At 36.6% G+C, this 22,063-nt stretch overlaps 1 protein-coding gene across 47 annotated transcripts in view; it reads left to right on the forward strand.

Moving 5' to 3' along the window:
- Positions 1 to 22,063, forward strand: part of Mbs (Myosin binding subunit) — a 304,687-nt gene that overhangs the window by 216,516 nt on the left and 66,108 nt on the right. For all 47 annotated transcript variants that reach the window (XM_073982195.1, XM_073982167.1, XM_073982168.1 and 44 more), the window contains one exon: positions 2,347 to 2,409. In XM_073982195.1, coding sequence (XP_073838296.1) covers positions 2,347 to 2,409 — 63 coding nt within the window. The remainder of the gene's footprint in view (positions 1 to 2,346; positions 2,410 to 22,063) is intronic.

The raw sequence follows: 22,063 nt of genomic DNA on the forward strand, positions 1-22,063 counted from the left end.
ATAGTGAATTGTGGTAATGGAAAGAAGGAAGATGGGACCTCAGACACGTTTGGCGACGTTATGTTGACTGATCCGCAAAGGTGCACAAGTTATTTCAGTCAACAGTTTGTCGAGTACCCCGGTACTGACAGGGCGAAGAGAAGAGTACTACGTCGGCATCAGGTCTCTTCCTGCCGACGATGAACCACCACAATTTATAACGGATGATGTTGCGAATGTCACCAGGAACGCTAAATTATCCAAAGCGTTGGTCCCTGATAAAATCTCCATGGTAACGCTGAAACAACTGGATGTGCTGGGAGTGGAGTAGCTTACTAATGTTCTCAAACTTTCGCTAGCCACCCTCATCGGTCCCGAAGTCTGGAAAATGGGCAGGGAGGTCCCGCCCGCAGCGAAGACCTTGAGGCCAACGTCAGAAATATCTATCCAGTTGTCGATCATCAGCATAGATTCCGGAAGCAGTACAGTGCGACAGCAGGGTTGCACTCCATCTCCGCTCATATTTGTCGAGGACCCAACCAGAGACCGCCGTGTGATAGAACAGTGATGGTGGCGCTTGACTTATCAAAAGTCTTTGATGTTGTCAATCACTTCGCGCTGTTTGAGGACATTGAGCAGACAACCATCAGGCCAAGTCTGAAACGTTGGATATTCAGTTATATGTGTGGACGCCAGTCGTACTTGGAATTCAGGAACAAGAAGTCCGAACCCCGTAGATTGAAACAGGGAGTTCCCCAAGGTGGTGTGATATCTGCAGAACTGTTTAACCTATACTTCTCCTGTATTCCGCCCCTAAAAACGGCAACGAGATCGTAACGTATGTTGATGATTGTACGATCTTGGCGTTAGGTACCATCCCTGATCACATTTGTGAAAGGGTGAACTCCTATTTGACCGATCTTACCACCTTTTTCCATGCGAGGAATATGCTAATATACGCCACTAAATCTACGGTCACTCTGTTCAACACATGGAGGGCACAGGTGAGAAGAGAGATTAATGCCATGGTCGATTGTAGCAAAATTCCGACCCTATACTACGTCAAAATTCGTCGTCTGCGCATGCCGCAGCTATCTGCGACAAGCTGAAATGTAGGAAAAAAGTCCTCAAGTCTCAAGCCGACAGCACTTGTGGTGCTGATAAAGAAACCTTGTTGATCTGGAGAACCCCTAGATCAACAAGTATATCAAGCGGGTTTAAATCGCATTCATACGGACGCAGTTGTAGACACCATCGTTTGAATGTGGTTCTCTGAGCCATCCCAAACTATCGATAACACTAGGCAAAACATCTGCACAGCATGCGGCACGAACCGCACAACTATTCAACTTACTCCAGTGGATCTGTGGCTACATCCCATCGAAGCAGCCACATTTCTGGAACTGGAGATTGACCCAGAGCCAGATTAAGCAGAAGAATGAATAAACAAACATATACTAAAAAAAACCACTGTTACAACAACTATTGTGTATTACTATTGAAAGTGTCCCAACTGGGGCAGCATAGCTTAATATGGAGCGACTGATGACCTTTGCATGTCGCTAAGAGCATCTCTCTGTGGGAATAAGAGTGCAAAGAAAAAATATTATTTTTGGTTGTAGGAAAAAGTGAACCCAGCAAAAATCCTCATTACAAACCTCCTTTCCCACCCATTATTTTAACAAGGGCATGTCGCGCGAAATGTCTGGTTATTTTGTAACCACTAAAATAAGTAGATACTGAGTAGATTCTGATTACTTATTTCAGTGGTTACAAAATAACCAGATATTTCGCGCGACATGCCATTGTTAAAATAATGGGTGGGAAAGGAGGTTTGTAATGAGGTTTTTTGCTAGGAAATAAAAACTTACTACGCAGGTGAATAAATATATTATATATAGCTCATGGTGCTATGGTTTTGAAGATTATTTTGATCATTGAGTGACAATTGTAAAAAATTCTATTTAGGGAATCATAATCATTCACAATCACCCACAAAAAACAGTTCCCATATGACGGAAAATATTATAATTCTAACTATAGCATGCCGACAATATTAACAGAACGGTTCTTATTCTGTTTTAAATGTTTTAATATTTTTTTTGTGGATTTTCTCTAAATAAATGTGCATGCATTTAAAATACCCCAAGAAAAAAGAAGCAAATAATCTTTCCCAAAAACGAAAGATATATCACCACCAGTAACACAACAGATGAAATCAATCATACATTCGAAATACAAATAAAAAAACATATTCAAAATCATAATTACATTTTCAGAGATTCTTTGTTCTTTTGTGTACACATTTGCAAATAAATCATCTTTATCATTGAATTGATTCATTGCCTTTGTTTTCTACACTTACAGGAACTAGATCCAGAGAAACAAGATTCTGCCAACGATAATGAGGATAAAGATAAAGAAAAGGAGGTAAGTTGGAAATTTTATTTTTCTAATAATTTCTGGTGGCTGGTTGTTGATATGGATGGATGGCTGGTCCTCTCGGACCACACTCATCCATAATCATCAATCTTTCAGCAAAACTATTTTTATTGTAAAAAAAAATGCTGTTAATTTTTACAATAAATGCAAATTTCTTTCATCGTAATGTTAATTAAATGATGGAAATCGTAAAAGTGCTATTTTACAGCGTTATATTTAAAATTTGTGCGGAAAATAAAATAACACATAGAATGGACCCCCTCTGCAATCACATGATAATGACATTGTTAATGATTTCTTTTAATTTTAATGGACAGAGATTTGGTAATAATTATTTTAATTACAAAGACAATTTTCTAAACGACGTAATTTTTGCTTCATTGGTTCATACAAAAAAAAAAAAAAAAAAAAAAAAAAAAAAAAATGTGGACGCCTTGACTGAATTAAATTAAATGTATGTAATATGGAATTTAATTGGTTTTGACAATTATTTTTACCAAATTATCGAATGTGAAGGTGTTTTTATATAAAATTATTTATTAATAAATTCGAAAGGTCGATAAAATAAAGAAACAATTAAAATTATTTATATTTTTATAACAAAATTACATAAATCTAATCGGGCTTCCTATAGACCAATGTGTTTACATATTGAAGACCAAACATCCCCTAATGGCCCTTTCTGTCAAATACAAATAACCAATAGAAGAACAACGTCAATTTGTTTTCCTATTGATGAATTTGAATTGAATGGATCTCCCTATAGAAGATCCGTTGGCCCTGCAGAAAATCAATGAATAATCCTACGGGATTTCCTACAAACGCCAAAATGAACGTACAAACATAAAACAAGAACACTGTTACAACAACAAAAGACTGGCTTCCACACATAAAGTGTGTAAAGACACGGTGCTCTTTAAGCAACTTTAAATGGAAGGTGCCTATACGTGGGAAGTTTTTGCGGATTCTGAAACTACAAATTTCATAGATGAAAAAAATCGAAAAAAGTAAAAAACAGCCGGAGCTCTTTAAAAATAAATCGCGATACAAGTCGCCCAAGCAAAATCGTGAAAACCTTTGTATTTGAATTTTCTCATCTATGAACATTGTTTTTTCAGAATCCGTAAAAACTTCCCAGGTGTAAACACCTTCCATTTAAAGTTGCTTCAAGAGCACCGTGTTGATTATCCAACATTTCAAACACGGCTGCAGGGAAGTTCTTTCAATGTTCTCGACTGACCCCTTGACTGTCCTTCTGTAATGTACTGTGCACTTTCCGGAACCCATGCTAATGTGTGGCATTTGGGAAACTGGTCACGGTGCTCTTGAAACAATTTGAAATGGAAGGTGCTTACACCTAGGAAGTTTTTGCGGATTCTGAAACTACAATGTTTATAGAAGAGAAAAATCAAAAAAAAAAAAAAAAAAAAAAAAAAAAAATCGCCGGAGCGCTTTTTAAATAAATCGCGATTTAAGTTGAAATTTTTAGGGGTTGTTTAGTCTTTCGCGATTTTGCTTAGAAACCGCAAGTCGTATCTAAGTAGGACTAAAACTAATGTTGTAGCTATGAAAATTCTCTACAAGATTGACCTTTATGGTATTCTCGTCGGTTTTACCGTTTTTGAGATATAGAAGTTCAAATTGGGACAATTCAAATTCAATTCAATTCTGTATCGCCCCCTTATAAAGCAATGTCATGACTGCAAGTTCACAACTTAAGCTCCTACATCTAAAACAATTTTACAACTTAGGATAAGTTACTTAAGTAAGTCTTGTAGAGAATTTTCACAGCTTTAAGATTTTCTCAGGTCCCATATCGATAAGACTTACCGTATTCAAGCAAAATCGCGAAACCCTATCAAAAGAACCTAAAAATGTAAACTGAGCTTCTTTATCGCAAAAACGGTACAGGCTGGGAACAAATGGTAAACGTCAATCCTCTAGAGAATTTTCACAGCTACAACATTTTTTTTTAGCTCCATTCCGATTGGACTTGCGGTTTCCAAGCAAAATCGTGAAAACCTAAAAAACACCTAAAAATTTGAATTTTTACCGCGATTTATTTAAAAATCCCTACAGCTATTTTTTCTTGTTTTTGGATTTTTCTCATCTAAAAATGTCAACTTAAATCGCGATTTATTTAAAAAGCGCTCCTGTGATTTTTTTGTTTTCTGATTTTTCTCATCTACGAACATTGCAGTTTCAGAATTCGCAAAAACTTTTAAGGTGTAAGCACCTTTCATTTAAAATTATTTCAAGGGCGCCGTGTGGTCTCAGTAGTAATGCCACTAGAATCCTTGCTACTGGCGAGAGAGAGAGAGAGATCGGTTTGCGCTGGCATTCTTGCCTGTCGACAGCAGCGGGACCTCCCTGTCAAATTTTCCAGGCTTCTGCTACAATGTTGGTGACTAGCGATAGATTGAGGGCACCTGTCAAATACCCGACTCCGGTTTATCCAGTTGTTTAAGCATTACCATTGAGATTTCGTGTGAGCCCAACGCTTTTGGATGATTTCGCGTTTCGGATGACATCTGCAACATCGCTCATCGTAAATTGTGGTGGTACCTCCTCAACTAAGAAAGTGGTTGTTGTAACAGTGTTTATTATTGTATGTTTGTGTGTTCGTTCTTCAGCCTGTTCTGGCTTTGGTTCTATCTCCAGTTCCAGGAAAGTAGCTGCTTCGATGGGATGTAATACATGTATAATAAATTGAATTGAATTGTATCCACAGACCCAGATGAGTAGGTTTGGCGGGGCAATTGAAAAGGTGTAGTGTGTCGTGCGGTCCCATGTCGCTTACTGTTCAGATGGCTTGCACCGCGCGATCGATATCCGCCCAATCGGAATTTAGGCGACTATAATATCGTGAGCGTAGTTGAGCCAAAACTACTCTGGTTTGTCATGGCAGCTGAAGCTCCTCAGCTGCGATAGATGAGGGACTTTACTCACACTATATTTGCTTATGGTCTTAGCAACTGCGTCCGTGTGAATGCTATTTAAACCTGCTTGATATGCCTGTTGATATAGGGGCTCTTTATTGTATCGTTGGAACTCTCCCTCTACACCATTTTCAAATGTAATTCGAATAATTTTAGTTTAAATTCAAAGCATTTTACTTGTAATTTGAGAATTTGAATTGAATTTCGAATTTTTTCATTTGTAATTCGAATTATTTCATTTGTAATTCGAATTATTTCATTAGTAATGCAATTTTTTTCATTTATAATTCGATTTATTCCATTTGTAATTTGAATATTTTCAATTAAAATTGCAAATGAAAAAATTTGAATTACAAATGGAAAAATTCAAATTACAAATGGAAATATTCGCATTACAAATAAAATAATTCGAATTACAAATGAAATAATTCTAATTACATATGAAATAATTCGAAGCATTTTACTTGTAATTTGAGAATTTGAATTGAATTTCGAATTTTTTCATTTGTAATTCGAATTTTTTCATTTGTAATTCAAAGTTTTTCATTTATAATTCGAATTATTTCATTTGCAATTCGATTTTTTTCATTTGTAATGCCAATTTTTTCATTTATAATTCGATTTATTCCATTTGTAATTTGAATATTTTCAGTTAAAATTACAAATGAAAAAATTTGAATTACAAATGGAAAAATTCAATTTACAAATGGAAATATTCGCATTACAAATAAAATAATTCGAATTACAAATGAAATAATTCAAATTACAAATGAAAAAAAATTCGAAATCCAATTGGAATTCTCAAATTACAAGTGAAAAGATTCGAATTTCAAATGCAATAATCAAATTACAACTGAAATTCTTCGAATTACATATGAAAATTGTGTAGAGCGTGGATATCTTTCCTGATGTGCCTGAATGTGTCGAGTCTACCCACCAGATGGTGATTGGTATGGCTCTCACTGTAACACCCGAGCAAGTACTGCAGCGAAAGCATCTCATTATGTTGCTGTAATGGAAGAATCTTTAACTCCTCATGTAGGTGGTCCACTGAAGACTTGAGGAGACACCCTGTTGCTGTTCTCAGGGCGACATTCTGACAGGTTTGAATCTTTTCCCAATTCGTACCACATAATCCCGGGACCAAACTGGGGCCGCATAGCTTACCACAGACAAACCTATCGCGTTATATGTGGTCATCAAGGTTTCTTTATCTGCACTCCAAGTGCTCCCGGCTTGGGACTTGAGAAGCTTGTTACTACTTTTCAGTTTGTCGCATATAACTGTAGCGTGCGAACACGAATGTAGTGTCGATTCTGACCCCTAGAATTTTGATGCAGTTTGTGGTCGGAACTCTGCCACAGTCGACCACGACATTCAACTCTCTTCCAAACTGCGTCGTTCATGGGATGTAGATTTTGTGGCGGAAATCTGCATATTCTTCGCGTGGAAAAGGTAGTAAGATCGGTTAAATATTAGTTCAGTCTCTCACAGATGCCATCAGGGAAGGTACCTGACGCCAAGACCTTACAATCATCCGCATACGTTACGATCTCGATACCGTCTGGAAGGGGCGTAATATAGGAGATGTAGAGTTTAAACGGTTCCGGAGATATCACCCCACCTTGGGGAACTCCCTGTTCCACTCTATGGGATTTGGACTTCGTTCGACTGGAGTTCACAGATCTAATTGATTATCCAACTCATGAAGCTTGGTCGGAGGGTTGTCTGCTCAATGTCCTCAAACAGCATGGAGTGCTTGACAGTATCAAAGTCTTATGATAAGTCAAGCGCCACCATTACTGTTCTGTCACACGGCGTTCTCTGGTCGAATCCTCGACAATATGTGTGGAGATGGTGTGTAGCGATGTTGCCGTGCTGTGCTGCTTGCGGAATCCATGCTGATGATCAGCAACTACATAGATATTTCTGATGCTGGGGAGGACTAAGGCCTCAAGGGTCTTTGCTAGGGCAACAAAAACTAAATCGGCCGGTACGATTCACCTTTGCTGGCATCCTTGACTGGCTTCAGTGGCGGCACCACACTGCCCATTCTCCAGACATCGCGGGAAGGATGAGTGTGGCTGGCGACAGGTTGAGAACTCTAGTGAGATACTCCACTCCCGGGACGTCCAGCTGTTTCAGCATTACCATGGAGATTCCATCATGACCCAACGCTTTGGATGATTTAGTGTTCCTGATGGCATTCGCAACATCATCCGTTGTAAATTGTGGTGGTTTCTCCTCGGCAGGAAAAAATCTAATGCTCTTATCTTCGCCGTGTCACTCCCCGGGTGCTGGACGATCTATCGATTGAAATAAATTGCGCACTTCTTCGGATCAGTCAGCGTAGCGTCGCCAACTGTGACTGAGGTTCTATCTTCCTTCTTCCCAGGGTTCGAGAATGGCTTAACCGTTGCCCACAATTTACTTATACCGGTTCCAATGTTGGAACTTTTCAGATGATTCAATCACTTGTTCAGTTTATGCTCACCGACCAGCCTGTTAAGTTCGAGTGTCAGCTCCCTGACAGTGGGGTCACTGGGGTTGGCACGACGAAGGTCATCACGTACAATTGCTAATCCCGTTTCCTATGCTGGTATCACTCCGTGCATTCGACCAGCAGGTATATGCAGAGCGGCTGCAGCAGTGATGGAGACAATTATGGGGAGATGGTCTGATCCAAGAGAAATGACGGGTTGCAAGGTGGCGTTATTTGCCAGACCAAGTGACACTATGGTTATGTCTGACGAACTGTGACACTCTCTGTTAATTCTAGTAGGGACTTCCTCATTGACTGTGCAAAACGTAGAGCTATTAAGCTTCTGGTCGTTTCCGACCCTCAGCAACTCCACACCTAACTGCTACTCCCACACATTCCATGTACAGGTCATTAGGGTCAAGCTCAAGCGAGATAGATCTGTATTAAACACACTGTTGAGATAGGAAAGCTAATACACCCACCTCCACTTCTAGTGCGATCTTCCCTCAGTGCGTTGTAACCACCAAAACGCTGTAAATTGCAGTTGTTGTTGAGCTTGGTTTCCTGCACCGACGTGAACTTGATCTTCTTCCGACTCATGAAATCCACTATTTTATCGTTCTTACCACGGAGTCCATTGCAATTAAATTGCAAAGAGGACGCATTTTCGGGTTATTGGAACCTCAACGATTGGTGTTATATGCTGCGTCTGCGGTTGCTGTCGGGGACTGCGGAGAATTTCGTACTTAGACGACTCGCTGGGGGCTGTGTTCACGCAGCATGCAGCAATATAGTCCCTCTCGTAGTCCCTCAAAAAGACAAGTCGATAGTAACCCCTTAGATGCAACCACTCCTGCAATCTATAGCATCTCACCGAAGGTTGGATATGGGTAAAGATGCGGATGTGACAAACCGAGCACAGATATATTGGTCTTGGATTTTCCTTCGTCCCGGCACCGACCAATACATAAAAACGCCGCTGGCCGCAACACGGATGTTGTGTGGTCCCGGGTCCATGCGGTACGAGAGAACCCGCTGCCGTGGGATTGGTTGATACGTGTTTGTACATGTTCGTGACTAATTTTTTAGGCACGCGTCCATCTCTAGTCTAGAGCAACGCCATCTTCTGTTACCCACAATCGAACTTGTTCTATGTTTGGACTAAATCTTACAAGATGCAAAATTTGGACCAAATCGGTTATCCTGTATGGTATCATCAGCCTAAAAATATTTTGTTTTAAATATTGTCGAAATCTAAAATAGATGAATATTACAGTGCAATTAGAAAATATCAATCAAAATTTGCTGACACTTGGCCCACCAAACCTATTATTTTCCTTATTGTGTTCATCTTTCAACTAATAAATATTAAAACAAAAATATGAACATCTGTTTGTCAAACAGACAAAGGAAAAGAAAATAAGATAAATCTTTTTTTGCAATTTTTTATGAACCAAATTATTTGGGACATGCCAAAAATTCAGGTCAATGCAACGCGGTGAACACTTCACACAACTTATAATTTTGTATTGGGAAGCAATTTGAAAATTTGACAGGTTTTCTGTTATTTCGGGGATAACACACCTCACTACCGACATTAGCCTTAAACGATTTCAATTAGATAGACAGACGTTTCGTATAAATTTTATTTGGCAGGAAAGAATAGAGAAAGAAAAAAATCAAAAGTGGAAGAAGAATGCCCATTGATGTCATCAAAAACACCTTAAATTTGAAATGATAAGAAATATGCCAAAATATGCTTGCTGTCTCGTCTCTTTCGCGATGTTATTTATTTTTGTTACGTGCAAGTGAAAGTTTGAACTAATTTCAGATGTTTTTGGTGGTGTACGGTTTGTGGCCAATATTTGAGTGACAATTTGTTGGCATTTTTTTTAAATTATTTAGAACGTGCACAGATATTTTACCTCATTATTTAAATATCATTCGACAGTGGGTGTGTGAAGGAAATATGTAGGTAAGGAAGGTATATATTTACCTTACCGAGTATGTACAAAATAATTCGTAACCACATTATGTCCACTGTCACCTGAAAAAACTATTTTTCCATTTTTCTCGTTCGATGATTTAACACGAAATTTTCAAATTGACTGTGGATTGAATTTATTTTCTATGAATGTTAATGAAAAATAATTTGGAATCCAAATTCAGTGTGGTTATTTTCAAAATATCGTTAAAAATGTATTTATTTTTTTTTTAATATTTCATATCCATATTTATTTTTTAATCACATTTCTCATGTAAATAGGGATTAGCATAAATTACTGGTGAGCACTATTTTTTTGAAACAGAAACTCTTTGCCAACAAGCAATTAGCAATTAATTAAAAATATAAACAAAAAAAAAACACATTCGTTAAATTTAACAAATCGTCCATTAATACCCGCTCGGGGCCAAACAATAAAACATTTAGCATTGAATAATTATTGTGGATTAAGTACATTGTCAATGTTAATTTGTTTTTGAAAATTAAATATAGAAAATGTACCGTTAGATACATATGTGTATAAACATTTATAATATTCGTACATATGACAAATATATTGAAAACATTCAGGTAATATCCGAAAAAGGTTTTATATTATATTTTTGTTTTGTGTTATGTTCGAGGTCCTCAAAAAATATTCTTTAAAAATCCATCAACAAGTATTTAAAAATCCATTAACAAATACTGTCTAAAAATCCACGGTCTCCTATTCGTCACTCAAAAAATATTCCTTTAACAAATAGTCTTTAAAAATCCACGTTTATTGCTGTGATGGTTGCTCAAAAATATTCTTTAAAAAATCCACGTTTATTGCTGTGATGGTTGCTCAAAAATATTCTTTAAAAAATCCACGTTTATTGCTGTGATGGTTGCTCAAAAATATTCTTTAAAAAATCCACGTTTATTGCTGTGATGGTTGCTCAAAAATATTCTTTAAAAAATCCACGTTTATTGCTGTGATGGTTGCTCAAAAATATTCTTTAAAAAATCCACGTTTATTGCTGTGATGGTTGCTCAAAAATATTCTTTAAAAAATCCACGTTTATTGCTGTGATGGTTGCTCAAAAATATTCTTTAAAAAATCCACGTTTATTGCTGTGATGGTTGCTCAAAAATATTCTTTAAATAAAAAATCCACGTTTATTGCTGTGATGGTTGCTCAAAAATATTCTTTAAAAAATCCACGTTTATTGCTGTGATGGTTGCTCAAAAATATTCTTTAAATAAAAAATCCACGTTTATTGCTGTGATGGTTGCTCAAAAATATTCTTTAAAAAATCCACGTTTATTGCTGTGATGGTTGCTCAAAAATATTCTTTAAAAAATCCACGTTATTGCTGTGATGGTTGCTCAAAAATATTCTTTAAAAAATCCACGTTTATTGCTGTGATGGTTGCTCAAAAATATTCTTTAAAAAATCCACGTTTATTGCTGTGATGGTTGCTCAAAAATATTCTTTAAAAAATCCACGTTTGTTGCTGTGATGGTTGCTCAAAAATATTCTTTAAAAAATCCACGTTTATTGCTGTGATGGTTGCTCAAAAATATTCTTTAAAAAATCCACGTTTATTGCTGTGATGGTTGCTCAAAAATATTCTTTAAAAAATCCACGTTTATTGCTGTGATGGTTGCTCAAAAATATTCTTTAAAAAATCCACGTTTATTGCTGTGATGGTTGCTCAAAAATATTCTTTAAAAAATCCACGTTTATTGCTGATGGCAGCTCCAAAAAATATTCTTTAAAAAATCCACGTTTATTGCTGATGGCAGCTCCAAAAAATATTCTTTAAAAAATCCACGTTTATTGCTGATGGCAGCTCCAAAAAATATTCTTTAAAAAATCCACGTTTATTGCTGATGGCAGCTCCAAAAAATATTCTTTAAAAAATCCACGTTTATTGCTGTGATGGTTGCTCAAAAATATTCTTTAAAAAATCCACGTTTATTGCTGATGGCAGCTCCAAAAAATATTCTTTAAAAAATCCACGTTTATTGCTGTGATGGTTGCTCAAAAATATTCTTTAAAAAATCCACGTTTATTGCTGTGATGGTTGCTCAAAAATATTCTTTAAAAAATCCACGTTTATTGCTGATGGCAGCTCCAAAAAATATTCTTTAAAAAATCCACGTTTATTGCTGATGGCAGCTCCAAAAAATATTCTTTAAAAAATCCACGTTTATTGCTGATGGCAGCTCCAAAAAATATTCTTTAAAAAATCCACGTTTATTGCTGTGATGGTTGCTCAAAAATATTCTTTAAAAAATCCACGTTTATTGCTGATGGCAGCTCCAAAAAATATTCTTTAAATAATCCACGTTTATTGCTGTGATGGTTGCTCAAAAATATTCTTTAAAAAATCCACGTTTATTGCTGATGGCAGCTCCAAAAAATATTCTTTAAAAAATCCACGTTTATTGCTGTGATGGTTGCTCAAAAATATTCTTTAAAAAATCCACGTTTATTGCTGATGGCAGCTCCAAAAAATATTCTTTAAAAAATCCACGTTTATTGCTGTGATGGTTGCTCAAAAATATTCTTTAAAAAATCCACGTTTATTGCTGATGGCAGCTCCAAAAAATATTCTTTAAAAAATCCACGTTTATTGCTGATGGCAGCTCCAAAAAATATTCTTTAAAAAATCCACGTTTATTGCTGTGATGGTTGCTCAAAAATATTCTTTAAAAAATCCACGTTTATTGCTGATGGCAGCTCCAAAAAATATTCTTTAAAAAATCCACGTTTATTGCTGATGGCAGCTCCAAAAAATATTCTTTAAAAAATCCACTTTTATTGCTGTGATGGTTGCTCAAAAATATTCTTTAAAAAATCCACGTTTATTGCTGTGATGGTTGCTCAAAAATATTCTTTAAAAAATCCACGTTTATTGCTGTGATGGTTGCTCAAAAATATTCTTTAAAAAATCCACGTTTATTGCTGTGATGGTTGCTCCAAAATATTCTTTAAAAAATCCACTTTTATTGCTGTGATGGTTGCTCAAAAATATTCTTTAAAAAATCCACGTTTATTGCTGTGATGGTCTCTCAAAAATATTCTTTAAAAAATCCACGTTTATTGCTGTGATGGTTGCTCAAAAATATTCTTTAAAAAATCCACGTTTATTGCTGTTCTGGTCTCTCAAAAATATTCTTTAAAAAATCCACGTTTATTGCTGTGATGGTTGCTCAAAAATATTCTTTAAAAAATCCACGTTTATTGCTGTTCTGGTCTCTCAAAAATATTCTTTAAAAAATCCACGTTTATTGCTGTGATGGTTGCTCAAAAATATTCTTTAAAAAATCCACGTTTATTGCTGTGAAGGTTGCTCAAAAATATTCTTTAAAAAATCCACGTTTATTGCTGTGAAGGTTGCTCAAAAATATTCTTTAAAAAATCCACGTTTATTGCTGTGATGGTTGCTCAAAAATATTCTTTAAAAAATCCACGTTTATTGCTGTGAAGGTTGCTCAAAAATATTCTTTAAAAAATCCACGTTTATTGCTGTGAAGGTTGCTCAAAAAAATTCTTTAAAAAATCCACGTTTATTGCTGTGAAGGTTGCTCAAAAAAATTCTTTAAAAAATCCACGTTTATTGCTGTGATGGTTGCTCAAAAATATTCTTTAAAAAATCCACGTTTATTGCTGTGATGGTTGCTCAAAAATATTCTTTAAAAAATCCACGTTTATTGCTGTGATGGTTGCTCAAAAATATTCTTTAAAAAATCCACGTTTATTGCTGTGATGGTTGCTCAAAAATATTGTTTAAAAAATCCACGTTTATTGCTGTGATGGTTGCTCAAAAATATTGTTTAAAAAATCCACGTTTATTGCTGTGATGGTTGCTCAAAAATATTGTTTAAAAAATCCACGTTTATTGCTGTGATGGTTGCTCAAAAATATTGTTTAAAAAATCCACGTTTATTGCTGTGATGGTTGCTCATAAATATTCTTTAAAAAATCCACTTTTATTGCTGTGATGGTTGCTCAAAAATATTCTTTAAAAAATCCACGTTTATTGCTGTGATGGTTGCTCAAAAATATTTTTTAAAAAATCCACGTTTATTGCTGTGATGGTTGCTCAAAAATATTCTTTAAAAAATCCACGTTTATTGCTGTGATGGTTGCTCAAAAATATTCTTAAAAAAATCCACGTTTATTGTTGTGATGGTTGCTCAAAAATATTCTTTAAAAAATCCACGTTTATTGCTGTCATGGTTGCTCAAAAATATTTTTTTAAAAAATCCACGTTTATTGCTGTGATGGTTGCTCAAAAATATTGTTTAAAAAATCCACGTTTATTGCTGTGATGGTTGCTCATAAATATTGTTTAAAAAATCCACGTTTATTGCTGTGATGGTTGCTCAAAAATATTGTTTAAAAAATCCACGTTTATTGTTGTGATGGTTGCTCAAAAATATTCTTTAAAAAATCCACGTTTATTGCTGTGATGGTTGCTCAAAAATATTCTTTAAAAAATCCACGTTTATTGCTCTTTTAGAAGCCCCTCCCTGCTTATCTCGATGCTAAGGATCATTTCACTATTTTTAAATTGAGAAATTGTTTCAGGGACATTAGGTGTTAGTCATATTACCATTTATATTTATTTATTTTTTTATTTTGATAATTATTTTAATTTAAAGATGTTTTTGCAGATATTTTTTTGATTCTGCTTAGTAATCTTACAGTATTTTGGTATTTTTTTTAAGAAATTATTTTTTTTGTTATAATATTGTCTTTGTTCTTCTTTATCTCTGACCAAGATTGACATTGACAAGTGCAAGAGTCACAGGCATTGTGTGGTGTAAATAAGATAAATTAAGCATTTTTACATGTAAATGTAATTTTCGTTTAGGCGGCTAACATTTTGTTAATATAAATAAGTTTTGTGTAATTTTTGCCAACATCTGTTGTGAATTTATTTTAAACAGACTATAAAATGTTTTTGCTTTCGTCGGTGAAAGATCAATTAAAAATGAAGAAGGGGCAATAAACATTTGACAAATTATAAAGAAGAATATAACAACTGATTAGGGGAAATGGAAAATATTAGAAATTCTTGGAAATATAATATGGTTACCAAAATCGAGAAACCCAAAGATACATTTCACCAAAATAAAACGCTACAAAATTCAGTAAAATTGCGATAATTCCCACCCCAGTAAATCGAAAACTTCAATGTCCCTTGAAGCCCTTTTCTTCGCAATTGAATTCAACAAATTGTCGGGACTCTACTCTACAAAAAAGCACTACGGCTTTTTATCATTAGCCTTTTAATTAATAGTTTAGTCTTCCAACAATTTTCCAATTTTTTTTGCTAATTGCGTTTTATTGCAAACACTCCCGTTGACGTCAAAACACTTAAATCAAAACAGATGTGTGGCATATTACAAGAAACCATTTACCCAAAATAAATAAATTAAACTTTGCAATATTATTTTAACAAAATTGCAAAAATTAATAATCCATCACGTGAGAATGGCGGCGGACACACACTCAAATTGCGAGTGGGATGTGCATTTTATATTCGTTTGCCTAAAACTTAATTGACCATAAAACCCCCAACACTATAAAACGAAAAAAAAATACGCAACAAATATAAAGAGATGTCTTTTTAACCTAAAACACTTCCTATTGACACACAAACGGAATATCACTCAAAACCGGGTCAAAAGTTGAATGGGTCAACGTCATTAACCAACCATTGGACAAAAATATAACTCAGTCATTCGTTGCTTGGCACTGACTTCATAGCCAGCCAGTCGGTCAGTCCATCACTCAACATGGTGATTTTTTGCTGTTCTCTTCCCTTGCATTTTGTATCTACATGCGTTTGTTGTTGGTTGTTTTGAATTTCCATTTCCTTGTAGTTTACAAGTTGTTTTGTTTTTTTGTTCTCTCGTGGAAAAAGGGCTATTTTTGGATGGCAAAGGCAATTTAACCAAGACATGCCGCAGTTAATGTTGGAAGACAATCATTAAATGTGTTTTTGTTATAAAAAGCAACGGCCTTGTCGACAGCTAAATACCCTCAGCCAATGGAAGACAATCATTAAATATGTTTTTCTTATACAAAATAGGCCTAGCCGACAGCTAAATACTCTCAGCCAATGGCTTTACAAAAAACAATTACGGGGATGGTGGACCTGAAGAAAAAAAAAAACAAAGAAAAAATCCTTCCATGGGGTTACATCAAAGTATATACCAATACCGGCAATTTCTGATAGGAATGCTGTATATCCCCTAAGAAGACTATATACCGAATTTTACTCCTTTAAATAATGCGATAATGCGTCTAAAACCTTGAAAATACTGCAAATCGGGAGGTACTAATGTAAGAGCAATATCAAAACGTAGACCTTTATTGATAATTCTTTGCAGGAATGCTTTACATCTCCAACGAAGACAACATAACAAATTTTAAACCTTCAAAATACCGGAAATCGGGATGTACAATTATATGTGGGCTATATCAAAACGTGGACCGATACCGGTAAACTTCCAAGGGAAAGTTTGTTTAGCCCCAAAGAAGACTAAATACCAAATTTCAGCCATTTCGGTGGGGTATTGAGTCCACAGCCTTCAAAATACCGAAAATCAGGAGGTATCGTTCTATGGGGGCTATATGAAGGCGTGGACCTATACCCACAATTTTCAGGTGGAAAGTATAATACCCACACCGTAGACTAAATACCAAATTTCAGCCATTTCAGTGGGATATTGAGTCCACAGCCTTCAAAATACCGAAAATCCGGAGGTGCCGTTCTATGGGGGCTATATGAAGGCGTGGACCTATACTGAACAATTTCAGGTGGAAAGTATAATACCTCCAACGTAGACTTAATGCCAAATTTCAGCCCTTTCGGTGGGATATAGAATCCACAGCCTTCAAAATACCGGAAATCAGGAGGTACCGTTCCATGGGGGCTATATGAAGACGTGGACCTATACCCACAATTTTCAGGTGGAAAGTATGATACCGACAACGTAGACTAAATACCAAATTTCAGCCATTTCGGGGGAATATTGAGGCCACAGCCTTCAAAATACCGAAAATCGGGAGCTACCGTTCTGTGGGTGCTATATGAAGGCGTGGACCTATACTGAACAATTTCAGGTGGAAAGTTTCGTACCCCCAACGAAGACTAAATACCAAATTTTCAGCCATTTCGGTGTGATAATGAGGCTTAAACTTCCAGAATTCCGAAAATCGGGAGGTACCGTTCTATGGGGGCTATATGAAGGCGTGGTCCTATACCGACACATTTCAGGTGGAAAGTTTAATATCCCCCAACGAAGGCTAAATAGCAGGTGGGATATTAGGATAAAACCTCCAAAATACCGAAAATCGGGTGGTACCGTTCTATAGGGGCTGTATGAAGGCGTGGATCGATATAGCAAACTTTCAATGACAAACATCCTAGGAGTAATAGAAATTTCTATACCAAATTATAGAGCTCTATATCAATTTCTAGCTGTATCTTGATTTCAATAGATTGACGGACGAACGGTGTTTGTTAAATCGACTTAGAATTTTATAGGGTCTCCGACGAATATTTCGATGTGTTACAAACGGAATGAGAAATTTAATTATACCCTCCATATTGTGGTGGAGGGTATAACTATTCGATAAAAATTCACGAACATTTCAACACGACCCATAAAGAGTCCTTAAAGTTTCTACCAAATCGGTTATTTAATCGTGTTCTCATCGGTCCTTTAAGTTATGTAGAGATTTTTTGCGGTCATTATAATTGTTCCACAAACATCCCAGATGGGACAAGGGAGACTTCTCTCATATCAATGAGTGCACGCCGATTCATATTGGCTCTATGATATGGGACCTACTTTTTATTGCCGAGTCCCAACGGCGTGTCTTACGACACCACTTGTCGAGAAGTTTTTCAAGGCTGAAATACTCAGAAAATGTCGCCAACATTACTGAGGGGTACTTTGCCACCGTTGAAAATTTGATGTTGCTTGGCCTGGGATTCGAACCGCAGACCTTCTGAGTGCAAGGCGGACGTGCTAACCATTGCACCACGGTGGCCCCCATTTGCGGTCATTATACCAGAAAAATTTTCATTACGACTGTACCTAAGCCGCTAGGGCACAACATTTCAAAAGGATCCCCGAGACATGTCCTTAAACTGACAAATTTTGAAATTTAGTGTGGAAGGTGTACACTGATATTTTAGTAAAAAAATTGAATTGGTGTAAGCGATGTACCCGAAGGAGTAGACCAACATCGACCATCTTCGAACTTATTCTAAGTTTAAACAAAATATGACCAAGTGAAAAGCTTGGACCAAATCGTTTCGAGAGTCATAGAGCACTGTAATCAGTCAGACAGGTCTAAATCCGACTCCAAATTGTATGAAGCAGATTTCGTCTACACATACTTGTGGTCTGAAACCATTACTTCAATGAGGCACATTTTTGATCGTATCAAAGTTCATATACCTTAATTTTTCCATTGAAATTTGGTCGAATAATGCCGAATCATAAATATATTCGCGGTTAATCGGTGTAAAATGAACAACAAATTCTTTGTTTTCCTTTCCCTTTCCGTAAACTTCCATTACGGATAATGGAGGTTCGACTGCATCTTCATCCAATATAAAACTCTTCGAAGACCTGATAAAAGGGGTTCTCTCTATAGAAAATTAACTGAAAGAAAATTAACTGTCCCTGAGGGAAGATCATGTCTCTGTAGGAGACCTTAGGAAAAATATTCTCTCAATAAAAATTCTTCCGTGTAAGAAAAAGACCACTGCCAACTGGAAGGGCTTCTATATTTAAAATACCCTTGCAAAGGTTTACAGTCTATGAAGTGAGTAGAGAAGAAACTTATGTAACCCACAATTTCGATGTTTGGATTTCTAATTCCCACTTAATTAGTTTGAAACAAATAGTTGTTGCTTGTGTGGGGGTTTCTCGAACATTTCAATACTGGGTCGTCATGGCGTATAACGTTTGTCGGTACGTATACGCTCTAGTATCAAACCATAAAAAATTATAATAATAACATTTTTCTCATTTATATATTGAGCTTAAATTTTGTTTAGTTTTATAGAGCTCTGGAGTGCGATTCTCTAACTCATTTTATGAGTTACCGACAATAATCGGTAACTTTAAAACGCAAAATTATGAATGAAAAGTTCAAATAAAAGTTGACCAGACTGTTGCTATCGGTAGAACTTTACGACTACTTTTATTGGCCACTAACTTACCGAATAATATCGATAATTACCGAAAATATAAGCATTTAAATTTTACCGATTTTTGTCGGTAACTCCAAAAATGTGTTAGAGAATCGCACTACAGAATATATTATGACGGTTTCAAAAAGTTCAGTTAAGCGAATACTTTTTGTCATTATGTATACGCCCTATATGACCAAATTTAAATTTAAATTTAAATTTTTCGAGTCTATTAGGATGTATAAAGAGGCAATAAAATATGGTTCAATGGTAGTCTAATTAGGCTCAATAAATTTTCTAACCTGACAGGATTCATTTGGGCAAAAATTAGTTTGTTTTAAGATTTGTTCAAATATTTCAATGGCAGACCACCATGGTGCATGACATTTGCAGATATGTATAATAGGGTTATGACTTGTTGACCTTTTTTCTCAAAAATTATTTTCTATAGCAGAAATGAAGGAACCTGCTTGAAACACCTGCCGATCCAGGAGTTCTCTCCTGTATAGTTGGACCTCTCCTCTAGAGCGTGGATATCTTTCCTGATGTGCCTGAATGTGTCGGTCCAACCCACCACATGGTGATTGGGATGGCTCTCACGGTAACACCCGAGCAAGTACTGTAACGTAGCCATCTCATTGTATGGCTGTACTGGAAGAATCTTTGCCTCCTCTTCGGGTCAGTAAACGTAATGTCGCCGAACGTGACTGAGGTCCTATCTTCCCTCCTACCAGGGTTCGAGAGTGACTTAACCGTTGCCCGCAAATCACTTATACCGGCTCCAATGTTACAACTCTTCAGATGATTTAACCATTTCTTCCCCTTATGCTCGCCGATCACCCTGTTAACTTCCAGTGTCAGCTGCCTGACTCTGGGGTCACTGGGGTTGGTTCGACAAAGCTCAAAACGCTCATTTGCTAATATCGTCGCCTCTGCTGGGAACTTTGGTCTTACTTCGGATATGCGACCAGCAGGTATTTGGCGAGCGGCTGCACAAGTGATGATGTCTCGGAACGTCCTTTCTGCTATCCGAACATTAGAAGGATTGTGCAGTTGTCTTAAGCGGTGATTGGTGAACTCTTTGAAACTCGGCCAATCAGCTTTCCCATGGTTGACAGTTATGGAAAAATGGTCTGATCTAAGGGAAATTACGGGTTGCCAGATAACGTCATTTGTCAGACCTGCCCCCCTATTCCGTAACTTTTTAACAACTTTACTCATTGTTTATTTTACAACAATTTCATTTGTTTGTTTTGTAGTTGTTACAAAAACAAAGGAAATTTTAACAACTTTTCAATCGATAAAAGTTACAGAATAGGCCTACAGGTGACACAATGGTTATGTCTGGTGAACTGCGACACTCTCCTCTAATTTTGGTAGGGGTGTGCTCAACGACCGAGAAAAACTTATAGCTATAATTCTGCTCAGCCAGCGCTGTAACTCTCTGGTCGTTTCCGAGGGCCGAATGCCACATCTCATGATGCCTATTAAAGTCCCCCAGGATCAGACCTTCCAAAAGCGGCCCAATGTCAAGCTCGTAATCTGAGATACAGCTATTTCTCGGCGGAATCTATACGTTCAGCATCTCAATCTCGGCAGTTCCACACTTGACTGCTACCCCCATACATTCTATGTACGGGTCATTAGAGTCAGGCTCAAGCGAGATAGGTCTGTATTGAACAGACTGGTGCAATAGGAAAGCTAACCCTCCACTTCTGGTGCGATCCTTCCTTAGCACGTTGTAACCATCGCAACGTTGTAAGCTACAGTTGTTGTTGAGCTTGGTTTCTTGCACCGCCGCGACCTTGATATTCTTCCGACTCATGAAATCCTATATTTCCTCGATCTTTCCTCGATCAATTAAATTGCAAAAAGGATGCATTTTCTGGGATTGGGACAACAATGGCTGGTTTTAAATGCTGTGTGTTAGGTTGCTGTCGATGGGACTGCGGGGGAGTTTCGTAATCTGATGACGACTCACTGAAGACTGTGTTCACGCAGCAACGTAGTCCCAGTCGTAGTCTCTCACGTGGACAAGTTCCTTAGATGCACCCTCTCCTGTTAGTACTCCCAAACTGTTGTTCTTCTATGAAGATCCTTTTATAGTTGTACATTAGTTTGCAATTATCTGCCAATCGTTTAACTGAAAATTAAATTTTTCTGAGAAGTAACACTGTGAACACAAATTTTGGTGCAGAGATAATTCCTTTTGGAGATGACAGGCCTTGGTGAGTATATTAAAATGACTATGAAAACGCGACAAAATCGATTAGTTGTCAATGAGAGCCGTACCTAAAATTTGAGCGAAATTTTTGCAGAACATTTCGAAGCTGAAAAACGTCATCTTGTGGTACTTTTATAGCGGCTTTTAAAATAAAGGACGAAAAGGACATTGAAGGAAGCGAGATGGAAGGTCGAAGTGCTCTATGCAAATGATCCTCATTCGATTTGACTGAAGAAATGTCATCTCAAAAATAAGCTAAAGCAACAGTGAACAAAGATATAACGCTAATTCCTGATGGCTTACAGGGTATCTAGCAAAAACTTCATCACGCCATAACGCGGAAATTCGACTCACGGTGGATCTGTCCTTCGGGGTTCATAATATACTCACCAAGCCCTTTTTTACCCAAGAGGAATTTTCCTTACCCCAGACTTTCACCTCCATTTTGTTGCACAGCGTAATTAAAAAAGTTCGAATGTCTGTTTCAGCACAGACCAGACAAAAAAAAAGCCATTCAAAAGAGCAAAAACAATATTTTTATTTAATTAATATGTATTTTTATATCGTACATTAGCATGTCCTGCCCCAAGTTTTCCAACAACAAATGTCTATCTAATGACTTTTATGGACCCTTCCTCTATGCACTTCCATGTTGCTTTAATACTTTAGATGTCTGTTACGCGACCGTTTGCTGTTGTTTTTTTTTTTTAATTTTCAAAATTATTTTATAATCAATTTTTATGTTTACATATGTTTCTAAACTAAAACACTTGAGAGTGGGGCATGTTGGCTACT

Source organism: Musca autumnalis, unplaced genomic scaffold, assembly GCF_047663935.1.
Source record: "Musca autumnalis isolate F117 unplaced genomic scaffold, ASM4766393v1 scaffold_4, whole genome shotgun sequence".
Taxonomy (NCBI): domain Eukaryota; kingdom Metazoa; phylum Arthropoda; class Insecta; order Diptera; family Muscidae; genus Musca; species Musca autumnalis.